The sequence below is a fragment of the Nerophis lumbriciformis genome, linkage group LG13 (assembly GCF_033978685.3).
Source record: "Nerophis lumbriciformis linkage group LG13, RoL_Nlum_v2.1, whole genome shotgun sequence".
NCBI classification, from domain to species: Eukaryota; Metazoa; Chordata; class Actinopteri; order Syngnathiformes; family Syngnathidae; genus Nerophis; species Nerophis lumbriciformis.
In genome coordinates, this window is record NC_084560.2 from 6,857,277 (window position 1) to 6,878,385 (window position 21,109).

Consider the following 21,109-nt stretch of genomic DNA (forward strand, 5'->3'; position numbering starts at 1 on the left):
TTGCCCATGATATTCACTGTTGAAGGCAGCCATGATTGCCATGTGGCCCTCAATAATATCCCGACGCAGTCCACATCATAGCAGGGGATATTAATCATGCCGACCTGAAAAAGGTGCTCCCTAAACTACACCAGCATGTGAAGTGTGCTACGAGGGGAGCTAACACACGACAAAGTCTATTCCAACATAAAAACTTGATATAGAGCCAAACAACTACCCCAACTAGGCAAGTTTGACCACATGTCCCTGCTCCTGTTACTAGCTTACACACCAATAAGGAGAAGTGCTCCTATCACAACCAAAACGGTCAAAACATGGCCGGAGGGAGCCATGGAACAGCTGCAGGACTGCTTAGAAACAACAGTCTGGTCAGTTTTTCAAAACTCAGACTTGGAGCAGTACACAGCAGCGGTCCTGGGGTACATCAAACACTGCATAGACACTGTCACAGTGGACAAGCGCATCCGGGTCTACCCCAACAGGAAGCCCTGGATGACAAAAAAAAAGTACAGGGCTTACTCAAAGAGAGAGACAGTGCCTTCAAAGCGCAGGACCAGGCACTCTACAGTGCTGCCAGAGCCAATCTGAAGAGAGGTATCAGAGAGGCAAAAGCCGAGCACAGGAGGAACATGGAAGACCACCTTCAGAGCAACAACACCAAGGAGGTATGGAAAGGAACACAGTACATGACCAACTTCAGACCCAGTAACCCTTCGGTTGACGGCGACGCCTCTCAAGCGGGGGAGTTAAACCGCTTCTTTGCCGGATTCGAGAGAAAATCACCTGCGGCCGTCACAACACTCCCACCTAACACCCACAGCAGCCGTACCCTTATACTAGAGGAGCATGAGGTGAGGCGCACGCTGAGGGCGATGAACCCGAGGAAGGCTACGGGCCCAGATGGGGTCCCAGGACAGGTACTGAGGTACTGTGCAGACCAGCTGGCTGGGGTATTTACTAAAATCTTCACCAAGTCCCTCTCTCAGGCCGTCATCCCATCATGCCTGAAGACCTCCACAATAATCCCGGTGCCAAAGAAGCACTCCATCAGCTGCCTGAATGACTACCGTCCAGTTGCACTTACACCTATAGCCATGAAGTGCTTTGAGAAGCTGGTACAGACCCATATCACCTCAGTCCTCCCTCCCGAGCTCGACCCACACCAGTTTGCCTACAGAGCCAACAGGTCCACAGAGGACGCCATCACCACAGCCCTACACTCCTCTCTGGGTCACCTGGAGACGGGGGGAAGCTTCATGCGGCTGCTTTTTGTGGATTATAGTTCGGCATTTAACACCATAATACTTGACAGACTGGTGTCCAAACTGTCAGACCTGGGTCTATCGAACTCCATCTGCATGTGGATTAAGGACTTCTTATCCAACCGCCCCCAGAGGGGGCAGTTGGGCCGCCACGTCATCGAGCTTATACCTCAGCACCAGCTCTCCACAAGGCTGCGTGCTGAGCCCCATACTCTACTCCCTCTACACATACGCCTGCACACCTGCACACTCCAGCAACTCCGTCATCAAATTTGCGGATGACACCACCGTAGTGGGGCTTATCTCGGGGGGAGACGAGGCTGCATATCGGGACGAGGTGGAGAAGCTGTCGGGGTGGTGCACAGTAAACAACCCGGCCCTGAACACCTCCAAGACCAAGGAGCTGGTCATAGACTTCAGGAGGAAAAAAACGAGCATCCTGCCCCTGGTCATCAGCGGTGACTGCGTGGAGTGGGTCTCCGACTTCTGCTTCCTGGGAGTCCACCTGGACAATGACCTAACCTGTAGCACCAACACCACGGCTACCAATAAGAAGGCACACCAGAGACTGCACTTACTGAGAATACTCAGGAACAACCACCTCTCACAGGAACTGCTGGTGTCCTTCTACCGGTGCTCTATTGAGAGCATCCTGACCTACTGCATCTGCGTGTGGTTCAGCAGCTGCACGGCCGCAGAGAGAACGGCGCTCCAGAGGGTCGTAAAGACCGCCCAGAAGATCATCGGATGCCCCCTCCCCTCCCTGGCTGACCTGTACAGCTCCCGCTGTCTCAGGAAAGCACAGAGCATCCTGAAAGACCCATCCCACCCTGGGCACTGCCACCTAGAACTGCTACCCTCGGTCAGACGCTATAGGGTGCTAAAAAGCGGGCACAAATAGACTAAAAAACAGTTTTTACCCAAGAGCCATAGTAGCATTAAACAGGCACTGAGTGAGCACAATGTGTCCGTCATGTCCTCATGTGTCATGTCTTTTATTTTTTTTCAGACTATAATGTGCAATAATGTTATGTGTATATATATATATGCATATGTATGGATATGTGCATGTGTGTGGATATATACTGTACATATATATATATATTTATATATATATAGATACATATCTTCTTCTTTTTTATCTTTTTTACTATTTACTGTATATTACCAAATGATTGTGTATGCACCTTAAGGGATCTGCTCCAATTTTGTTGTTCTTTGAACCTGTTCACTGTAATAATGGTAATAAAACTCTATTCCATTCTATAAAAGGAGTCTGACACCCCTGCCAGATGGAGGAGATTGAAAGCGGCGACAAGGGCCGGGTGACGGTGTACTCCATCCAAGGCTGCCCACACTGTCTGCAGGCTAAGGCCACGCTGGCTCGCTTGGGGCTTCCCTTATGTGACGTGGACGTGGGCAAACATCCGGAGCTCCGAGCCAAGGTGAAGGAGCTGACGGGGCGCAGCACGGTTCCTCAGATCTTCTTCAACAACGTCCACGTGGGAGGCAACTCTGACCTGCAGAATTTGGTGAGGAGCAAAGACAACATCTGACACAACTTGGCGGAGTAACGTTTGTTAAATGTGCAGGCTCCAGAGGAGCTCCAGAAACTGGTTACTATGGTGAAGGAGGAACCTCTCCCTGCTGACGCTCCACCACTACCAGAGAAGAACCAGTCGGAGAACGCGGCTTGGGACATTGATCATGGTGAGGAATGTGTAGATTCTTCTCTGCCCTTGTCAACATCTTCTGCATTGTCCCTGGTGGTGGCTTTTGTTGGCTACTGCCCGCACCTTCAGGGGAGCTGAGGTTCTAGTTCTCCTACAAGTGGTGTTCATGAAGCAAACAGCTTTTAGGTAGGGATGTGCCGATCAGTATCAGCCAAAAAAGTATGTTATCACCATTGCTGATTATCCATCCATTTTCTACCGCTTATCCCTTTCGGGGTTGCGAGGGGGTGCTGGAGCCTATCTCAGCTACATTCGGGCGGAAGGCGGGGTACACCCTGGACAAGTCGCCACCTCATCACAGGGCCAACACAGATAGACAGACAACATTCACACTCACATTCACACACTAGGGCCAATCATTTAAATTATTATTATTATTATTACCGGACATGACATAGCAACCAAAACAACCCCATATTGACTCAAATGAAACATTAATATTACGATAATCGATAGCACAATATTTGAATGTTTTGTCTAAAAGTGGACTATAATTTTAGATGATATTGTTTCAAGCAAGTTAATGAGAGCGTTAAAAATTAGCCCATAGTCTTAAAAATGACGTTAAATAGTAGTAAGTAAACAAATGTTATTGTATTTTCGCCTTGTTTATTTCACTTTTTATTAAAGCATATTAAATTAATCCATAGCGATAATTGATTGCACAATATTCGATTTTTTTGGTCTAAAAGTGGACTATAATTTTAGATTACCATATTTTTCGGATTATAAATCGCTCCGCAGTATACGTCGCACCGGCCGAAAAAGGAAATGTATTTGATAAAAGCCAACAGCAAGAATAGACATTTGAAAGGCAATTTAAAATAAATAAAGAATAGTGAACAACAGGCTGAATAAGTGTACGTTATATGAGGCATAAATAACCAACTGGTATGTTAACGTAACATATTATGGTAAGAGTCATTCAAATAACTATAACATATAGAACATGCTATACGTTTACCAAACAATCCGTCACTCCGAATCGCTAAATCCCATGAAATCTTCTTCCTCGTTGTTGCTCCTGGTATGCGCCCCGCTAGCGTCCTTTCTTTCTGCTGCTCGATTGCCGTTTTCTGCTGCATATTTCATTACGTCCAGCTTGTAATCTGCAGTATATGATTTCCTTTTCGGTGCCATTTTTGTTCAGCCCTTGTCAGTTTTTATAAGTTACCGCCAATGTTCAAATGATTAATTTTAATAGCTACGGCAGTAGCATATAGCATATAGCAGTTAGCATCCCGTGACCCACAATGCACTTCTGCCATGACCCTCCCCCCGCCAAATTCTTATTGGTTGACGTGTGTATGACGATTGCTGACGTGTGCGTGACGATTGCTGACATTTGCTTCGTCTCTTCCGTGAATTGATATTTTACGGTAATGTGTTAATCATTTCACACATAAGTTGCTCCGGAGTATATGTCGCACCCACGGCCAAACTATGAAAAAAACCGCGACTTAAAATCCGAAAAATACGGTGTATTGTTTCAAGAGCGTTATTAATTAGCTGCTTGTTGTGTTTACTGAGTGGAAGTGACGGCAAACAGACACCAGGGGGCAGTATGTACAATTATTTATTATATAAATATAATAATTCAATATATATATAATAATAATAACAAACAATACTAATTTAATAAACTAAGGAAATGGAGTGTGAACTATATCCAAAAGGGAATGGTGTAAGACTATGTGTAGAATTTAACTGAAGTGAGTGTTACCAACGTGTTGAACGAGATACGAGGAAGTCCAGGGGGCAGGCAGATGATCCGGGGGCAGAGAGAGACGGTAGAATCCAGGGGCGAGCAAGAGGTCGAGGAACGAAGGAGGCAGTCAGAGTCCAGAGGGAGATCCAGGGAAAAGTGAGACACACAGCTCACTTTCCAGGTGACAAAGGGTACTGCGGGGACACGGGAGAAGACAAGGGACAAATCAAGGCACGGAGAGGAAACACGAATAGAGAGCATGAAGCTTGTTGCTTACGGTACACCATGAGAAAACTAAGTTCCCGCGACGATCCTTGGGTCCACTGGTCCTTTATTGATCTCGCCCTCATCAGTCCCAGGTGTGCAGGCTTGTCGCTGCGTGGGCGTGCTGCGTGGGCGTGCTGCGCTCAACGCGAGCAGGGGCGTGTCCGAACGCGCTGTCAACGGCTCCTCCAAGTGCTCCCGCAGAGGAGGGAGAAGTAGACTGCGCGTGCGCCGTAACACTGCTAGTCTTAAAAATGACGTTAAATCGCAAATATTAGTGTATTTTCGCCTTATTTTACTTTTTATTAAAGCATATTAAATTAATCTATAGCGATAATTGATAGCACAATATTTGAATTTTTTAATCTAAAAGTGGACTATAATTTTAGATGATATTGTTTCAAGCAAGTTAATGAGAGCGTTAATAATTAGCCGCTAGTCTTAAAAATGACGTTAAATCGCAAATATTAGTGTATTTTCGCCTTGTTTATTTTACTTTTTATTAAAGCATATTCAATTAATCCATAGTGATAATTGATAGCACAATATTGGAATTTTTTTGTTCTAAAAGTGGACTTAGGTTAGTTCTACTAGTAGTGTTCCTCAAGGTTCCACCTTAGGTTAGTTCTACACGTGGTGTTCCTCAAGGTTCCACTTTAGGTTAGTTCTAATAGTGGTGTTCCTCAAGGTCCCACCTTAGGTTAGTTCTACTAGTGCTGTTCCTCAAGGTCCCACCTTAGGTTAGTTCTACTAGTGGAGTTCTTCAAGGTTCCACCTTAGGTTAGTTCTACTAGTGGTGTTCCTCAAGGTCCCACCTTAGGTTTGTTCTACTAGTGGTGTTCCTCAAGGTTCCACCTTAGGTTAGTTCTACATGTGGTGTTCTTCAAGGTTCCACCTTAGGTTAGTTCTACTAGTGGTGTTCCTCAAGGTCCCACCTTAGGTTTGTTCTACTAGTGGTGTTCCTCAAGGTTCCACCTTAGGTTAGTTCTACTAGTGGTGTTCCTCAAGGTCCCACCTTAGGTTAGTTCTACTAGTGGTGTTCCTCAAGGTTCCACTTTAGGTTAGTTCTACTAGTGGTGTTCCTCAAGGTCCCACCTTAGGTTAGTTCTACTAGTGGTGTTCCTCAAGGTCCCACCTTAGGTTAGTTCTACTAGTGGTGTTCCTCAAGGTACCACCTTAGGTTAGTTCTACTAGTGGTGTTCCTCCAGTGGATTTAATAAATGTAGAACTGAGTCTAAAATCAGTAGCAACAATGAATGCATAGTAAAAGTTCCATCAGATGTACTTTCCAATCCATTTGTTTTATAATTCTTAGCTTTCACCCTAAAAAGTCAAATATATATACTGTATGTGTACAGAAGGTAGCCAGTGTAATGACTGCCTGGTTCGTCTCTTTTTAGCCTCCCAAGGGTCACTTTGGTCACTTATTGTAGTTGCATGATCTACCGTCATGGCTGGCCACACAAAGATACATTAAAGTAGAAGACAGATTTTGCAGCATATGTTTAACGTCTGCTGGGAAATGTGTTGCGTACGTCGTCAGCCTGTTACCTTGTGAAATACACTTCCCGGACTACAGGATGCTGACTGCAACGCTTACTGTAGCGACGTGATGCAAGCAAACTGGCTTTTCAAGCTGGTAAATGTAGAGAATATAGAATACATTCATAGTATGAGCACTGCACATAAAGATAGACTTTTAACTAACTTTTCATGGTACGTCGTGTTACAGTGTGTTCACCGAGCGAACACGACTAACTAATAACACTGCCTATCATGTTAAAACATGCTATTAATAACTACTAAACCCTGCCTATCATGTTAAAACATGCTATTAATAACTACTAAACCCTGCCTATCATGTTAAAACATGCTATTAATAACTAATAACACAGCCTATCATGTTAAAACATGTTATTAATAACAAATAACACTGCCTATCATGTTAAAACATGCTTTTAATAACTAATAACATTGCCTATATGTTAGAACATGCTATTAATAACTAATAACACTGCCTATCATGTTAAAACATGTTATTAATAACTAATAACACCGCCTATCATGTTAAAACATGCTATTAATAACTAATAACACTGCCTATCATGTTAAAACATGCTATTTATAACTAATAACATTCCCTATAATGTTAAAATATGCTTTTAATAACTAATAACACTGCCTATCATGTTAAAACATGCTATTAATAACTAATAACGTCTATCATGTTAAAACATGTTATTTATAACAATTAAAACTGCCTATCATGTTAAACCTTGCTGTTAATAACTAATAATACTGCTTATCATGTTAAAACATGTTAATAATAACTAATAACACGGCTTATCATGTTAAAACATGCTATTAATAACTCATAATACTGCCTATCATGTTAAAACATGCCATTAAAAACTAATAACACTGCCTATCATGTTAAAACATGCTATTAATAACTAATAACACTGCCTATCATGTTAAAACATGTTATTAATAACTAATAACACTGCCTATTATGTTAGAACATGCTATTAATAACTAATAACACTGCCTATCATGTTAAAACATGTTTTTAATAACTAATAACACTGCCTATTATGTTAGAACATGCTATTAATAACTAATAATACTGCCTATCATGTTAAAACATGCTATTAAAAAGTAATAACACTGCCTATCATGTTAAAACATGCTTTTAATAACTAATAACATTGCCTATATGTTAGAACATGCTATTAATAACTAATAACACTGCCTATCATGTTAAAACATGTTATTAATAACTAATAACACTGCCTATCATGTTAAAACATGCTATTAATAACTAATAACACTGCCTATCATGTTAAAACATTATTAATAACTTATAACACTGCCTATCATGTTAAAATATGCTATTAATAACTCATAGTACTGCCTATCATGTTAAAACATGTTATTAATAACTAATAACACTGCCTATCATGTTAAAACATGCTATTAATAACTAATAACACTGCTTATCATGTTAAAACATGCTATTAATAACTAATAACACTGCCTATCATGGTAAAACATGCTATTAATAACTAATAACACTGCCTATCATGTTAAAACATGCTACTAATAACTAATAACACTGCTTATCATGTTAAAACATGCTATTAATAACTAATAACACTGCTTATCATGTCAAAACATGCTATTACTAACTAATAACACTGCCTATCATGTTAAAACATGCTATTAATAACTAATAACACTGCCTATCATGTTAAAACATGCTATTTATAACTAATAACATTCCCTATAATGTTAAAATATGCTTTTAATAACTAATAACACTGCCTATCATGTTAAAACATGCTATTAATAACTAATAACGCCTATCATGTTAAAACATGTTATTTATAACAATTAAAACTGCCTATCATGTTAAACCTTGCTGTTAATAACTAATAATACTGCTTATCATGTTAAAACATGTTAATAATAACTAATAACACGGCTTATCATGTTAAAACATGCTATTAATAACTCATAATACTGCCTATCATGTTAAAACATGCCATTAAAAACTAATAACACTGCCTATCATGTTAAAACATGCTATTAATAACTAATAACACTGCCTATCATGTTAAAACATGTTATCAATAACTAATAACACTACCTATCATGTTTTAAACGTGCAAATAATAACAAATAACACTTCTTATCATGTTAAAGCATGCTATTAATAACTAATAACACTGCCTATTCTGTTAAAACATGCTTTTAATAACTAATAACACTGCTTATCATGTCAAAACATGCTATTACTAACTAATAACACTGCCTATCATGTTAAAACATGCTATTAATAACTAATAACACTTTCTATCATGTTAAAACATGCTATTTATAACTAATAGCACTCCTTATAAAGTTAAAATATGCTTTTAATAACTAATAACACTGCCTATCATGTTAAAACATGCTATTAATAACTAATAACAATGCCTATCATGTTAAAACATGTTGTTTCTAACTATTAAAACTGCCTATCATGTTAAAACATGCTATTTATAACTAATACCACTCCCTATAATGTTAAAATATGCTTTTAATAACTAATAACACTGCCTATCATGTTCAAACATGCTATTAATAACTAATAACAATGCCTTTCATGTTAAAATATGTTATTTATAACTATTACAACTGCTTATCGTGTTAAAACATGTTAATAATAACTAATAACACAGCTTATCATGTTAAAACATGCCATTAAAACCTAATACCACTTTTTATCGTGTTAAAACATGCTTTTAATAACTAATAACACTGCCTATCATGTTAAAACATGTTGTTAATAACTACATTCACAGTATGAGCAGTGACAGCAGTGACTTTTAAGTAACTTCCATGGTAATTGGTGCTACAATGTATTCACTGAGCTAATACCACAGGATGAGTCAAGAGTTAGGAAAGGTTAGTGCAACATTTGCTTTGCCACAGTGTGTGTGTGTGTGTGTGTGTGTGTGTGTGTGTGTGTGTGTGTGTGTGTGTGTGTGTGTGTGTGTGTGTGTGTGTGTGTGTGTGTGTGTGTGTGTTGTACTCACACGAAGTGTGCCTGCGTAATTGTTCTCCTGGGCTCATTATGTACATCATCCCAGCTGATTTGATCCAATTGTGAATAGTTATTATTGTTGATCTTTTTGTGCCGTTCATTTGTGGAGTTTCAGGATCTGTATGGATACAATCATTAGGGTTTGTGATTACATCTTTGTTTGTATTGTGTTGCTTCATTTAATCGTGTAATATTGTGTAACTAAAGAATGAAATAACAGCCAGACATTATACTTCTTAAAATGTTCTTGTAATCAGACCATATTTTCTGTATATTACATGGAATTTCTAGTGGTGTTCCTCAAGGTTCCACTTTAGGTTAGTTCTACTAGTGGTGTTCCTCAAGGTTCCACCTTAGGTTAGTTCTACATGTGGTGTTCCTAAAGGTTCCACCTTAGGTTAGTTCTACTTGTGGTGTTCCTCAAGGTTCCACCTTAGGTTAGTTCTACAAGTGGTGTTCCTCAAGGTTCCACCTTAGGTTAGTTCTACATGTGGTGTTCCTAAAGGTTCCACCTTAGGTTAGTTCTACTTGTGGTGTTCCTCAAGGTTCCACCTTAGGTTAGTTCTACAAGTGGTGTTCCTCAAGGTTCCACCTTAGGTTAGTTCTACAACTGGTGTTCCTCAAGGTCCCACCTTAGGTTAGTCCTACGAGTGGTGTTCCTCAAAGTTCCACCTTAGGTTAGTTCTACATGTGGTGTTCCTCAAGGTTCCACCTTAGGTTAGTTCTACTAGTGGTGTTCCTCAAGGTCCCACCTTAGGTTAGTTCTATTAGTGGTGTTTCTCAAGGTCCCACCTTAGGTTAGTTCTACTAGTGGTGTTCCTCAAGGTCCCACCTTAGGTTAGTTTTACTAGTGGTGTTCCTCAAGGTCCCACCTTAGGTTAGTTCTACTAGTGGTGTTCCTCAAGGTCCCACCTTGGTTATGGGTTATATTTGTATAGCGCTTTTCTACCTTCAAGGTACTCAAAGCGCTTTGACAGTATTTCCACATTCACCCATTCACGGGAGCTGCCATCAGTGTGTGAATGGTCCCAGGTCCTAGGTTAGTTCTATTAGTGGTGTTTCTCAAGGTCCCACCTTAGGTTAGTTCTACTAGTGGTGTTCCTCAAGGTCCCACCTTAGGTTAGTTCTACTAGTGGTGTTCCTCAAGGTCCCACCTTAGGTTAGTTCTACTAGTGGTGTTCCTCAAGGTTCCACCTTAGGTTAGTTTATTAGTGGTGTTCATCAAGGTCCCACCTTAGGTTAGTTCTACTTGTGGTGTTTCTCAAGGTCCCACCTTAGGTTAGTTCTACTAGTGGTGTTCCTCAAGGTTCCACCTTAGGTTAGTTCGACTAGTGGTGTTCCTCAAGGTCCCACCTTAGGTTAGTTCTACTTGTGGTGTTTCTAAAGGTTCCACCTTAGGTTAGTTCTACTAGTGGTGTTCCTCAAGGTTCCACCTTAGGTTAGTTCGACTAGTGGTGTTCTTCAAGGTTCCACCTTAGGTTATTTCTATTACTGGTGTTCGTCAAGGTTCCACCTAAGGTTAGTTCTACTTGTGGTGTTTCTCAAGGTCCCACCTTTGGTTAGTTCTAATAGTGGTGTTCCTCAAGGTCCCACCTTAGGTTAGTTCTACTAGTGGTGTTCCTCAAGATCCCACCTTAGGTTAGTGCTACTAGTGGTGTTCCTACCTTAGGTCAGTTCTACTAGTGGAGTTCCTCAAGGTTCCACCTTAGGTTAGTTCTACTAGTGGTGTTCCTCAAGGTTCCACCTTAAGTTAGTTCTACATGTGGTGTTCTTCAAGGTTCCACCTTAGGTTAGTTCTACTAGTGATGTTCTTCAAGGTTCCGCCTTTGGTTAGTTCTGCAGGTGGTGTACCTCAAGGTTCCACCTTAGCTTAGTTCTAGTAGTGGTGTTCCTCAAGGTTCCACCTTAAGTTAGTTCTACATGTACTGTTCTTCAAGGATCCACCTTAGGTTAGTTCCACTAGTGATGTTTCTCAAGGTTCCACCTTAGGTTAGTTCTACTAGTGGTGTACCACAAAGTTCCACCTTAGCTTAGTACTACTCGTGGTGTTCCTCAAGGTTCCACCTTAGATTAGTTCTACTTGTGGTGTTCCTCAAGGTTCCACCTTAAGATAGTTCTACATGTACTGTTCTTCAAGGTTCCACCTTAGGTTAGTTCTACTAGTGGTGTTCCTCAAGGTCCCACCTTAGGTTAGTGCTACTAGTGGTGTTCCTACCTTAGGTCAGTTCTACTAGTGGTGTTCCTCAAGGTTCCACCTTATGTTAGTTCTACTAGTGGTGTTCCTCAAGGTTCCACCTTAAGTTAGTTCTACATGTGGTGTTCTTCAAGGTTCCACCTTAGGTTAGTTCTACTAGTGATGTTCTTCAAGGTTCCACCTTAGGTTAGTTCTGCTAGTTTTGTACCTCAAGGTTCCACCTTAGCTTAGTTCTACTAGTGGTGTTCCTCATGGTTCCACTTTAAGTTGGTTCTACATGTACTGTTCTTCAAGGTTCCACCTTAGGTTTGTTCCACTAGTGATGTTCCTCAAGGTTCCACCTTAGGTCAGTTCTACTAGTGGTGTACCACAAGGTTCCACCTTAGCTTAGTACTACTAGTGGTGTTCCTCAAGGTTCCACCTTAGATTAGTTCTACTAGTGGTGTTCCTCAAGATTCCACCTTAAGATAGTTCTACATGTGCTGTTCTTCAAGGTTCCACCTTAGGTTAGTTCCACTAGTGATGTTCCTCAAGGTTCCACCTTAGCTTAGTTCTACTAGTAGTGTTCCTCAAGGTTCCACCTTAGGTTAGTTCCACTAGTGATGTTCCTCAAGGTTCCACCTTAGGTTAGTTCTACTAGTGGTGTACCTCAAGGTTCCACCTTAGCTTAGTTCTACTAGTGGTCAGGTGACCTTTCCTGACCCACCCTGTGGTCAGGTGACCCTTCTGAAAAAGACTGTATGTCAGAACTAACGCCACTAGTAGAGGTGGAACTTTGGAGGAAGTGCTATCTTTTTTAGCTAATTTTGCAACCGTTCACCCTACAGTCTTATAACTTGGTATTTGACACTTGTTAACTGTTAGCATGCTGTTAGCATACATACATTATTATGCTAACTTTTTTGCTGACTTTACGTTTAAGTTTTTTTCTCTAATTAGACTGCCATACACCTTACACTCATATAACTTGGTATGTGAAACATGTTCCCTGTTAGCATGCTAACATTTATATGCTAACCTTTTCAGTTAATTTCACACTTTTTTTTCCCTATTTTCACTGCCATACACCTTACGGTCATATAATTTGGTATGTGACACATGCTATATGATATCATGCTATCATTAGCACGCATGCTAAGAGTTAATATTTTTTATGTAAACGTGCCATACACCTTGCAGTCATATAACTTGTTACGTGACACTTATTAACTTTTTTTATCTTAATGTTAGCATGCTAGCACGCTAACATTAAAGTGTTAACTTTTTTTCAGCAAATTTTACACTTTTTTCTCTGAAATTCCGCAGCCACACACCTTACACTCATATAACTTGGTATGTGAAACATGTTCCGTGTTAGCATGCTAACATATACATGCTAACTTTTTCAGCTAATTTCACACTTTTTTTCTCCAATTTAACTGCTATACACCTTACTGTCTTAAAACTTGGTGTGTGACACATGTTCCCTGTTAGCGTGCTAACATATACATGCTAACTTTTTCAGTTAATTTCACACTTTTTTTCTCTAATTCCACTGCCATACACCTTGCAGTCATATAACTTGGTACGTGACACTTGTTAACTGTTGGCATCTTAATGTTAGCATGCTAGCATGCTAACATTAAAGTGCAAACTTTTTTTGTTGCAAATGTTACACTTTTTCAAGCAGTACACTCATATAACTTAGTATGTGAAACATGTTTCCTGTTAGCATACTAACATTTACATGCTAACTTTTTTAGCTAATTTCACACTTTCTTCCTTAATTCCACTGCCATACACCTTACATTCATATAATTTGGTATGTGACACATGCTATGTGATATCATGCTATTGTTAGCACACATGCTAAGTGTTAATATTTTTATGTAAACGTGCCATACACCTTGCAGTCATATAACTTGGTACGTGACACTTGTTAACTGTTGGCATCTTAATGTTAGCATGCTAGCACGCTAACAATAAAGTGCTAACTTTTTTTTAGCAAATGTTGCACTTTTTTCTCAAATTCCGCAGCCATACACCTTACACTCATATAACTTGGTATGTGAAACATGTTCCCTGTTAGCATGCTAACATATACATGCTAACTTATTCAGCTAGTTTAACACTTGTTTCTCTAATTCCACTGCCATACACCTTACGGGCACATAATTTGGTATGTGAAACATGTTCCCTGTTAGCAATGCTAACATTTACATGCTAACTTTTTCAGCTAATTTCACACTTTTTTCTCTAATTCCACTGTCATACACCTTACGGTCTTATAACTTGGTATGTGAAACATTTTCCTTGTTAGCATGCTAGCAGTTACATGCTTACTTTTTCAGCTAATATCACACTTTTTTCTCTAATTCCACTGCCATACACCTTACAGTCATATAACTTGGTACGTGACGTTAACTGTTGGCATCTTAATGTTAGCATGCTAGCTCGCTAACAATAAAGTGCTAACTTTTTTTTAACAAATTTTACACTTTTTTCTCAAATTCCACAGCCATACACCTCACACTCATATAACTTGGTATGTGAAACATGTTTTTTGTTAGCATGCTTACATATACATCCTAACTTTTTCAGCTAATTTCACACTTTTTTCCTCTAATTGCACTGCCATACACCTTACGATCTTATAACTTGGTATGTGAAACATGTTCCCTGTTAGCATGCTAACATTTACATGCTAACTTTTTCAGCTAATTTTTACACTTTTCTCTCTAATTCCACTGCCATACACCTTACAGTCATATAACTTGGTATGTGAAACATGCTATATGATATCATGCTATCGTTAGCACGCATGCTAAGTGTTAATATTTTTATGTCAACGTACCATACACCTTGCAGTCATATAACTTGGTACGTGACGTTAACTGTTGGCATCTTAATGTTAGCATGTTAGCTCGCTAACAATAAAGTGCTACCTTTTTTTTTAGCAAATTTTGCACTTTTTTTCTCAAATTCCGCAGCCATACACCTCACACTCATATAACTTGGTATGTGAAACATGTTCCCTGTTAGTATGCTAACATATACATGCTAACTTTTTCAGCTAATTTCACACTTTTTTCTCTAATTCCACTGCCATACACCTTACGGTCACATAAATTGGTATGTGACACATGCTAACTGTTGGCATCTTAATGTTAGCATGCTAGCACGCTAACAATAAAGTGCTAACTTTTTTTTAGCAAATTTTACACTTTTTTCTCAAATTCCGCAGCCATACACCTTACACTCATATAACTTGGTATGTGAAACATGTTCTCTGTTAGCATGCTAACATATACATGCTAACTTTTTCAGCTAGTTTCACACTTTTTTCTCTAATTCCACTGCCATACACCTTTACGGGCACATAATTTGGTATGTGAAACATGTTCCCTGTTAGCAATGCTAACATTTACATGCTAACTTTTTCAGCTAATTTCACACTTTTTTCTCTAATTCCACTGCCATACACCTTACAGTCATATAACTTGGTATGTGACACATGCTAGATGTTTGCATGCTAGTATGCAATCGTTAGCACGCATGCTAAGTGTTAGTATTTTTATGTAAACTTGCTACTGTTTTAGGCTAGCTCTCTGGCTCATTTTGTACAGTTTCACCTAAAAACTCACAGATTCAGACACTCATACACCATATTAAAAGTATACATGAATATATTGTTGTGCTCCCTGCCAGAGTTTGAGTGTGAGAAAGATGCTTTGGCAGACCTGGTTGGCGATCTGAAAGATAGCGATGTGATTGGCACTCACAGAAGAGGCTTGACTTTTTACAAGAAGAGCTTCTCCCGTGACCAGCTGCTCGCCTGGCTGCACAAAAACAAGGCCATGGGTAAGATGGTGCTCCAGCTGCCCGCCAAAGACAGGAGTGGAGTGAAGTCCTCCGGTGTCACCGTGTGTGTGTGTGTGTGTGTGTGTGTGTGTGTGTGTGTGTGTGTGTGTGTGTGTGTGTGTGTGTGTGTGTGTGTGTGTGTGTGTGTGTTAGACAAGGCGGCGGCCGTGGATGTGGGCCACAAATTGTTGGTGAACAAGTACATGGTTGTTGTGCGAGACTGTGGGCAGACGGATGCTGCTTTTGAAGCCACCAGCGCAGACACACTTTACAGGCTGCTGGAGGATGATCCTAGTTCAGCCCTCAACGCGGGACAGACCGCCAGCTGCAGTCCCATAGCGGGTAGGTCTGTGGTGGACTTGTCCCGCTCACGCCTACTGACCTTTTTCAGCTTCTACTCCGTCCTCCTGTTTCTGTGTGCTTGCTTGCGTCGTCTTGTTTTGATCTTCTTTTGGGGCCTGCTGTCAGTTGGTGGTAAGAAATAACTTTGGTTAGTTAATAGTGATGACTGGACCACGACTCATGTATTTCTGTGGCTTTAATGCTGAGCTGTCCCCCAAAACCTTTTTTCCATATACAGTGAAGTTGTCACGTTGTGTAAATGGTAAATAAAAACAGAATACAGTGATTCGCAAATCCTTTTCAACTTATATTCAATTGAATAGACTGCAAAGACAAGATATTTCATGTTCGCACTGAGAAATTTTGCAAATAATCATTAAATTAGAATTTAATGGCAGCCACACATTGCAACAAAGTTGTCACAGGGGCATTTTTACCACTGTGTTACATGGCCTTTCCTTTTAACAACACTCAGTAAAGGTTTGGGAACTGAGGAGACACATTTTTGAAGTGGAATTATTTCCCATTCTTGCTTGATGTACAGCTTAGGTTGTTCAACAGTCCGGGGGCTCAATTGTGGTATTTTAGCCTTCATATTGCACCACACATTTTCAATGGGAGACAGGTCTGGACTACATGCAGGCCAGTCTACTCTTTTACTACAAAGCCACGCTGTGGTAACACGTGGCTTGGCATCGTTTCGCTGAAATAAGCAGGGGCGTCCGTGATAACGTTGCTTGGATGGCAACATATGTTGCTCCAAAACCTGTATGTACCTTTCAGCATTAATGGTGCCTTCACAGATGTGTAAGTTACCCATATCTTGGGCACTAATACACCCCCATACCATCACAGATGCTGGCTTTTCCACTTTGCCCCTAGAACAATTCGGATGGTTCTTTTCCTCTTTGTTCCGGCGGACATGACGTCCACAGTTTCCAAAAACAACGTAAAATGTGGACTCGTCAGACCACAGAACACTTTTCCACTTTGCATCAGTCCATCTTAGATGAGCTCGGGCCCAGCGAAGCCGGCGGCGTTTCTGGGTGTTGTTGATAAATGACTTTGGCTTTGCATAGTAGAGTTTTAACTTGCACTGAAAGATGTAGCGACAAACTGTAGTTACTGACAGCGGTTTTCTGAAGTGTTCCTGAGCCCATGTGGTGATATCCTTTACACACTGATGTCGCTTGTTGATGCAGTACAGCCTGAGGGATCGAAGCTCTGTAATATTTTATTTACCATTTACACAACGTGCCAACTTCACTGGTTTTGTGTTTTGTACAGTGGAACTTCCATTTACAAACTTCAATGGTACTTGAACAGGGTTCATAAATAGAAACGTTTTCCCCATAAGGAACAATGTAAATATGAATAATTGGTTCCAGTCTCGTCAAAAGTCCATATTTTAGTGATGATTAGTACACTTTGAACACAATATAAAGTGTTATATACTACTGTATATCAAACATAACAAGGTGATACATACACTTTCTAATCGCTTTCTCTTTAATAAGAAGCTAAAACAACAATAACAAGCTGAACTGTCCTCTATGGGCAACACGCGCACACACACAAGTTCCTTTGGTGCCCTCACAAACAATCAGAAATCACAACATTCCTTAACTTTTAACAACCATATCGCTACCAGTGTTGTCCCCATGCCAATATTTTGGTATCCGTGCCAAAATGAGTTTTGATATTTTTCAAAATAAAGGGCACCACAAAAAAGACTGGAATTGACTTTATTTGGATATACATGAAACATATGTTTCTTATTGCAATCAAAGAAGAATTTATGGAGTAAATAAAATAGTGAACATACTAGACAACTTGTCTTTTAGTAGTAAGTAAACAAACAGACTCCTAATTAGTCTGCAGTAACATATTGTGTCATTTATACACCTATTATTTTGTATACATTATGAGGGACAAACTGTAAAAATTGATTATTTATCTACTTGTTCATTTACTGTTAATATCTGCTTATTTTCTCTTTCAACATGTTCTATCTACACTTCTGTTAAAATGTAATAATCACTTATTTTTCTCTTCTTTGATACTTTACATTAGTTTTGGATGATCCCACAAATTTGGGTATGGATCCGATACCAAGTAGTTACAGGATCATACATTGGTCATAAATTAAGTCTGCGTGTGTCCAGGTACGTATTTCATGACTTTATAAACATAATATAAATTAAAAGAAATTGAAAAAAGATTTTGTAATGCTAAAAAATATCGATGTAGTCATAGTAGTATCGACACTATTGTACTTGGTATCATTACAGTGGATTACAGTAGATCCACACATGATATTTTTTGTTTACATTGTGAGGCCGGTGAGCTATCGTATCCTCCTACGGTGTGTAGTGAAGCATGTTTAGCTATTCCTCGTCCTCCAGTGATAATGCTACTTGTATTCAAGCTTATATTTTACCACCAACATGTGATTTGTGTTGAAATGTTCTTCTGCTGTAATATTTGCTGTGTGGTGAAGATATTTACTCTACTTCCTGTCTGTGCTTGATGTTTCTAACCCTTCAGTCAAACAAACTAACGTGTTGGCTGCTCTTAATGTGTCGCTCTTCTGTATTCGTTATAATTCATGCTGTTTGGTACGTTAAATACATTTTAGGACTCATCCAAAGTTTTGCTTTTTTTTCTGTCCTCTCAGCGGCGGAACTCTCACTGCTTTTACGTGATCTGATTCTCCAGTTGTTCTCAGATCATCTGTCTGCTGATGGCAAGGTGACCTTTATTTGACATGTTTTAATTGTTTATTACACCGGTTTCACTATACGTATATTTACACTTGTACACACTTTATTTGACATGTTTAATTGTTTATTACACGTGTTTAATTACACTTATATTTACACTTGTACACACTGTATTCGACATGTTTAATTGTTTATTAGACGTGTTTAACTACACTTATATTTACACTTGTACACACTGTATTTGACATGTTTAATTGTTTATTACACATGTTTCACTACACTTATATTTACACTTGTACACACTGTATTTGACATGTTTAATTGTTTATTACACATGTTTCACTACACTTATATTTACACTTGTACACACTGTATTTGACATGTTTAATTGTTTATTACACGTGTTTAACTACACTTATATTTACACTTTTACACACTGTATTTGACATGTTTAATTGTTTATTACACATGTTTCACTACACTTATATTTACACTTGTACACACTGTATTCGACATGTTTAATTGTTTATTAGACGTGTTTAACTACACTTATATTTACACTTGTACACACTGTATTTGACATGTTTAATTGTTTATTACACATGTTTCACTACACTTATATTTACACTTGTACACACTGTATTTGACATGTTTAATTGTTTATTACACGTGTTTAACTACACTTATATTGACACTTTTACACACTGTATTTGACATGTTTAATTGTTTATTACACATGTTTCACTACACTTATATTTACACTTGTACACACTGTATTTGACATGTTTAATTGTTTATTACACATGTTTCACTACACTTATATTTACACTTGTACACACTGTATTTGACACGTTTAATTGTTTATTACACGTGTTTAACTACACTTATATTTACACTTGTACACACTGTATTTGACATGTTTAATTGTTTATTACACATGTTTCACTACACTTATATTTACACTTGTACACACTGTATTTGACATGTTTAATTGTTTATTACACGTGTTTAACTACACTTATATTTACACTTTTACACACTGTATTTGACATGTTTAATTGTTTATTACACATGTTTCACTACACTTATATTTACACTTGTACACACTGTATTTGACATGTTTAATTGTTTATTACACATGTTTCACTACACTTATATTTACACTTGTACACACTGTATTTGACATGTTTAATTGTTTATTACACCGGTTTCACTACACTTATATTTACACTTGTACACACTGTATTTGACATGTTTAATTGTTTATTACACGTGTTTAACTACACTTATATTTACACTTTTACACCCTGTATTTGACATGTTTAATTGTTTATTACACATGTTTCACTACACTTATATTTATACTTGTACACACTTTATTTGACATGTTTAATTGTTTAATACACATGTTTCACTACACTTCTATTTACACTTGTACACACTGTATTTGACATGTTTAATTGTTTATTACACATGTTTCACTACACTTATATTTACACTTGTACACACTGTATTTGACATGTTTAACTGTTTATTACACCTGTTTAACTACACTTATATTTACACTTATACACACTGTATTTGACATGTTTAATTGTTTATTGCACATTGTCAGGTTCAAACACCGAACTATCTATTAAACAAGACAAGAAGCAAGGAATCAAACAGAGACAGGATTCAATTTAGCTCATGAGGAGAGCGTGTGTGAACCTGCACCCTCGTAAAGTATCACCCCACGCTCTGAGGAACAAGCTCCGCGCCTCCTCATTTATTTGGGCATTTTCTGATTACATAGCTGCAGCTGCTTCTAAGGGGAAGGGGGTCATAAACCGCTGCGGCACTCGGTCATAAACAGTTCAAAGAAAAGGTGCTTGGAGCGGTGTCGGGTTTGCCCCCTCTCTGCTATGTAGATTTCGGGTCATGATAAGGTCCAATAGGTCAAAAGAACTGACACCTCTAAGTCGCATTCCTTGCACCCAATGGCTTGATAAGATCAAAGACAGCTTTGTTCTCACACAGGGCAACCTGAACTCATGCAAACAGGTTGTGTGATAACTTATATATAATTATTCTGACACATGTGTTTAACTACACTTATATTTACACTTGTACACACTGTATTTGACATGTTTAATTGTTTATTACACCTCTTTAACTACACTTATATTTAGACTTGTACACACTGTATTTGGCATGTTTAATTGTTTATTACACATGCTTAACTACACTTATATTTACACTTGTACACACTGTATTTGACATGTTTAATTGTTTATTACACCTCTTTAACTACACTTATATTTAGACTTGTACACACTGTATTTGACACGTTTAATTGTTTATTACACATGTTTCACTACACTTATATTTACACTTGTACACACTGTATTTGACACGTTTAATTGTTTATTACACATGTTTCACTACACTTATATTTACACTTGTACACACTGTA

General features: G+C 38.8%; 1 protein-coding gene across 3 annotated transcripts in view; it reads left to right on the forward strand.

Annotated features, from left to right (window-relative positions):
- LOC133613883 (uncharacterized) overlaps window positions 1–21,109 on the forward strand; it is a 76,082-nt gene that overhangs the window by 8,942 nt on the left and 46,031 nt on the right. For 2 of the 3 annotated variants that reach the window (XM_061971758.2, XM_061971757.2), the window contains exons 2-6: window positions 2,535–2,794; window positions 2,855–2,972; window positions 15,437–15,589; window positions 15,743–15,931; window positions 18,609–18,682. In XM_061971758.2, the coding sequence (XP_061827742.2) occupies window positions 2,555–2,794; window positions 2,855–2,972; window positions 15,437–15,589; window positions 15,743–15,931; window positions 18,609–18,682 (774 nt within the window). In that variant the 5' untranslated portion in view covers window positions 2,535–2,554. The remainder of the gene's footprint in view (window positions 1–2,534; window positions 2,795–2,854; window positions 2,973–15,436; window positions 15,590–15,742; window positions 15,932–18,608; window positions 18,683–21,109) is intronic. The other variant, XM_061971761.2, reaches the window with a different exon arrangement.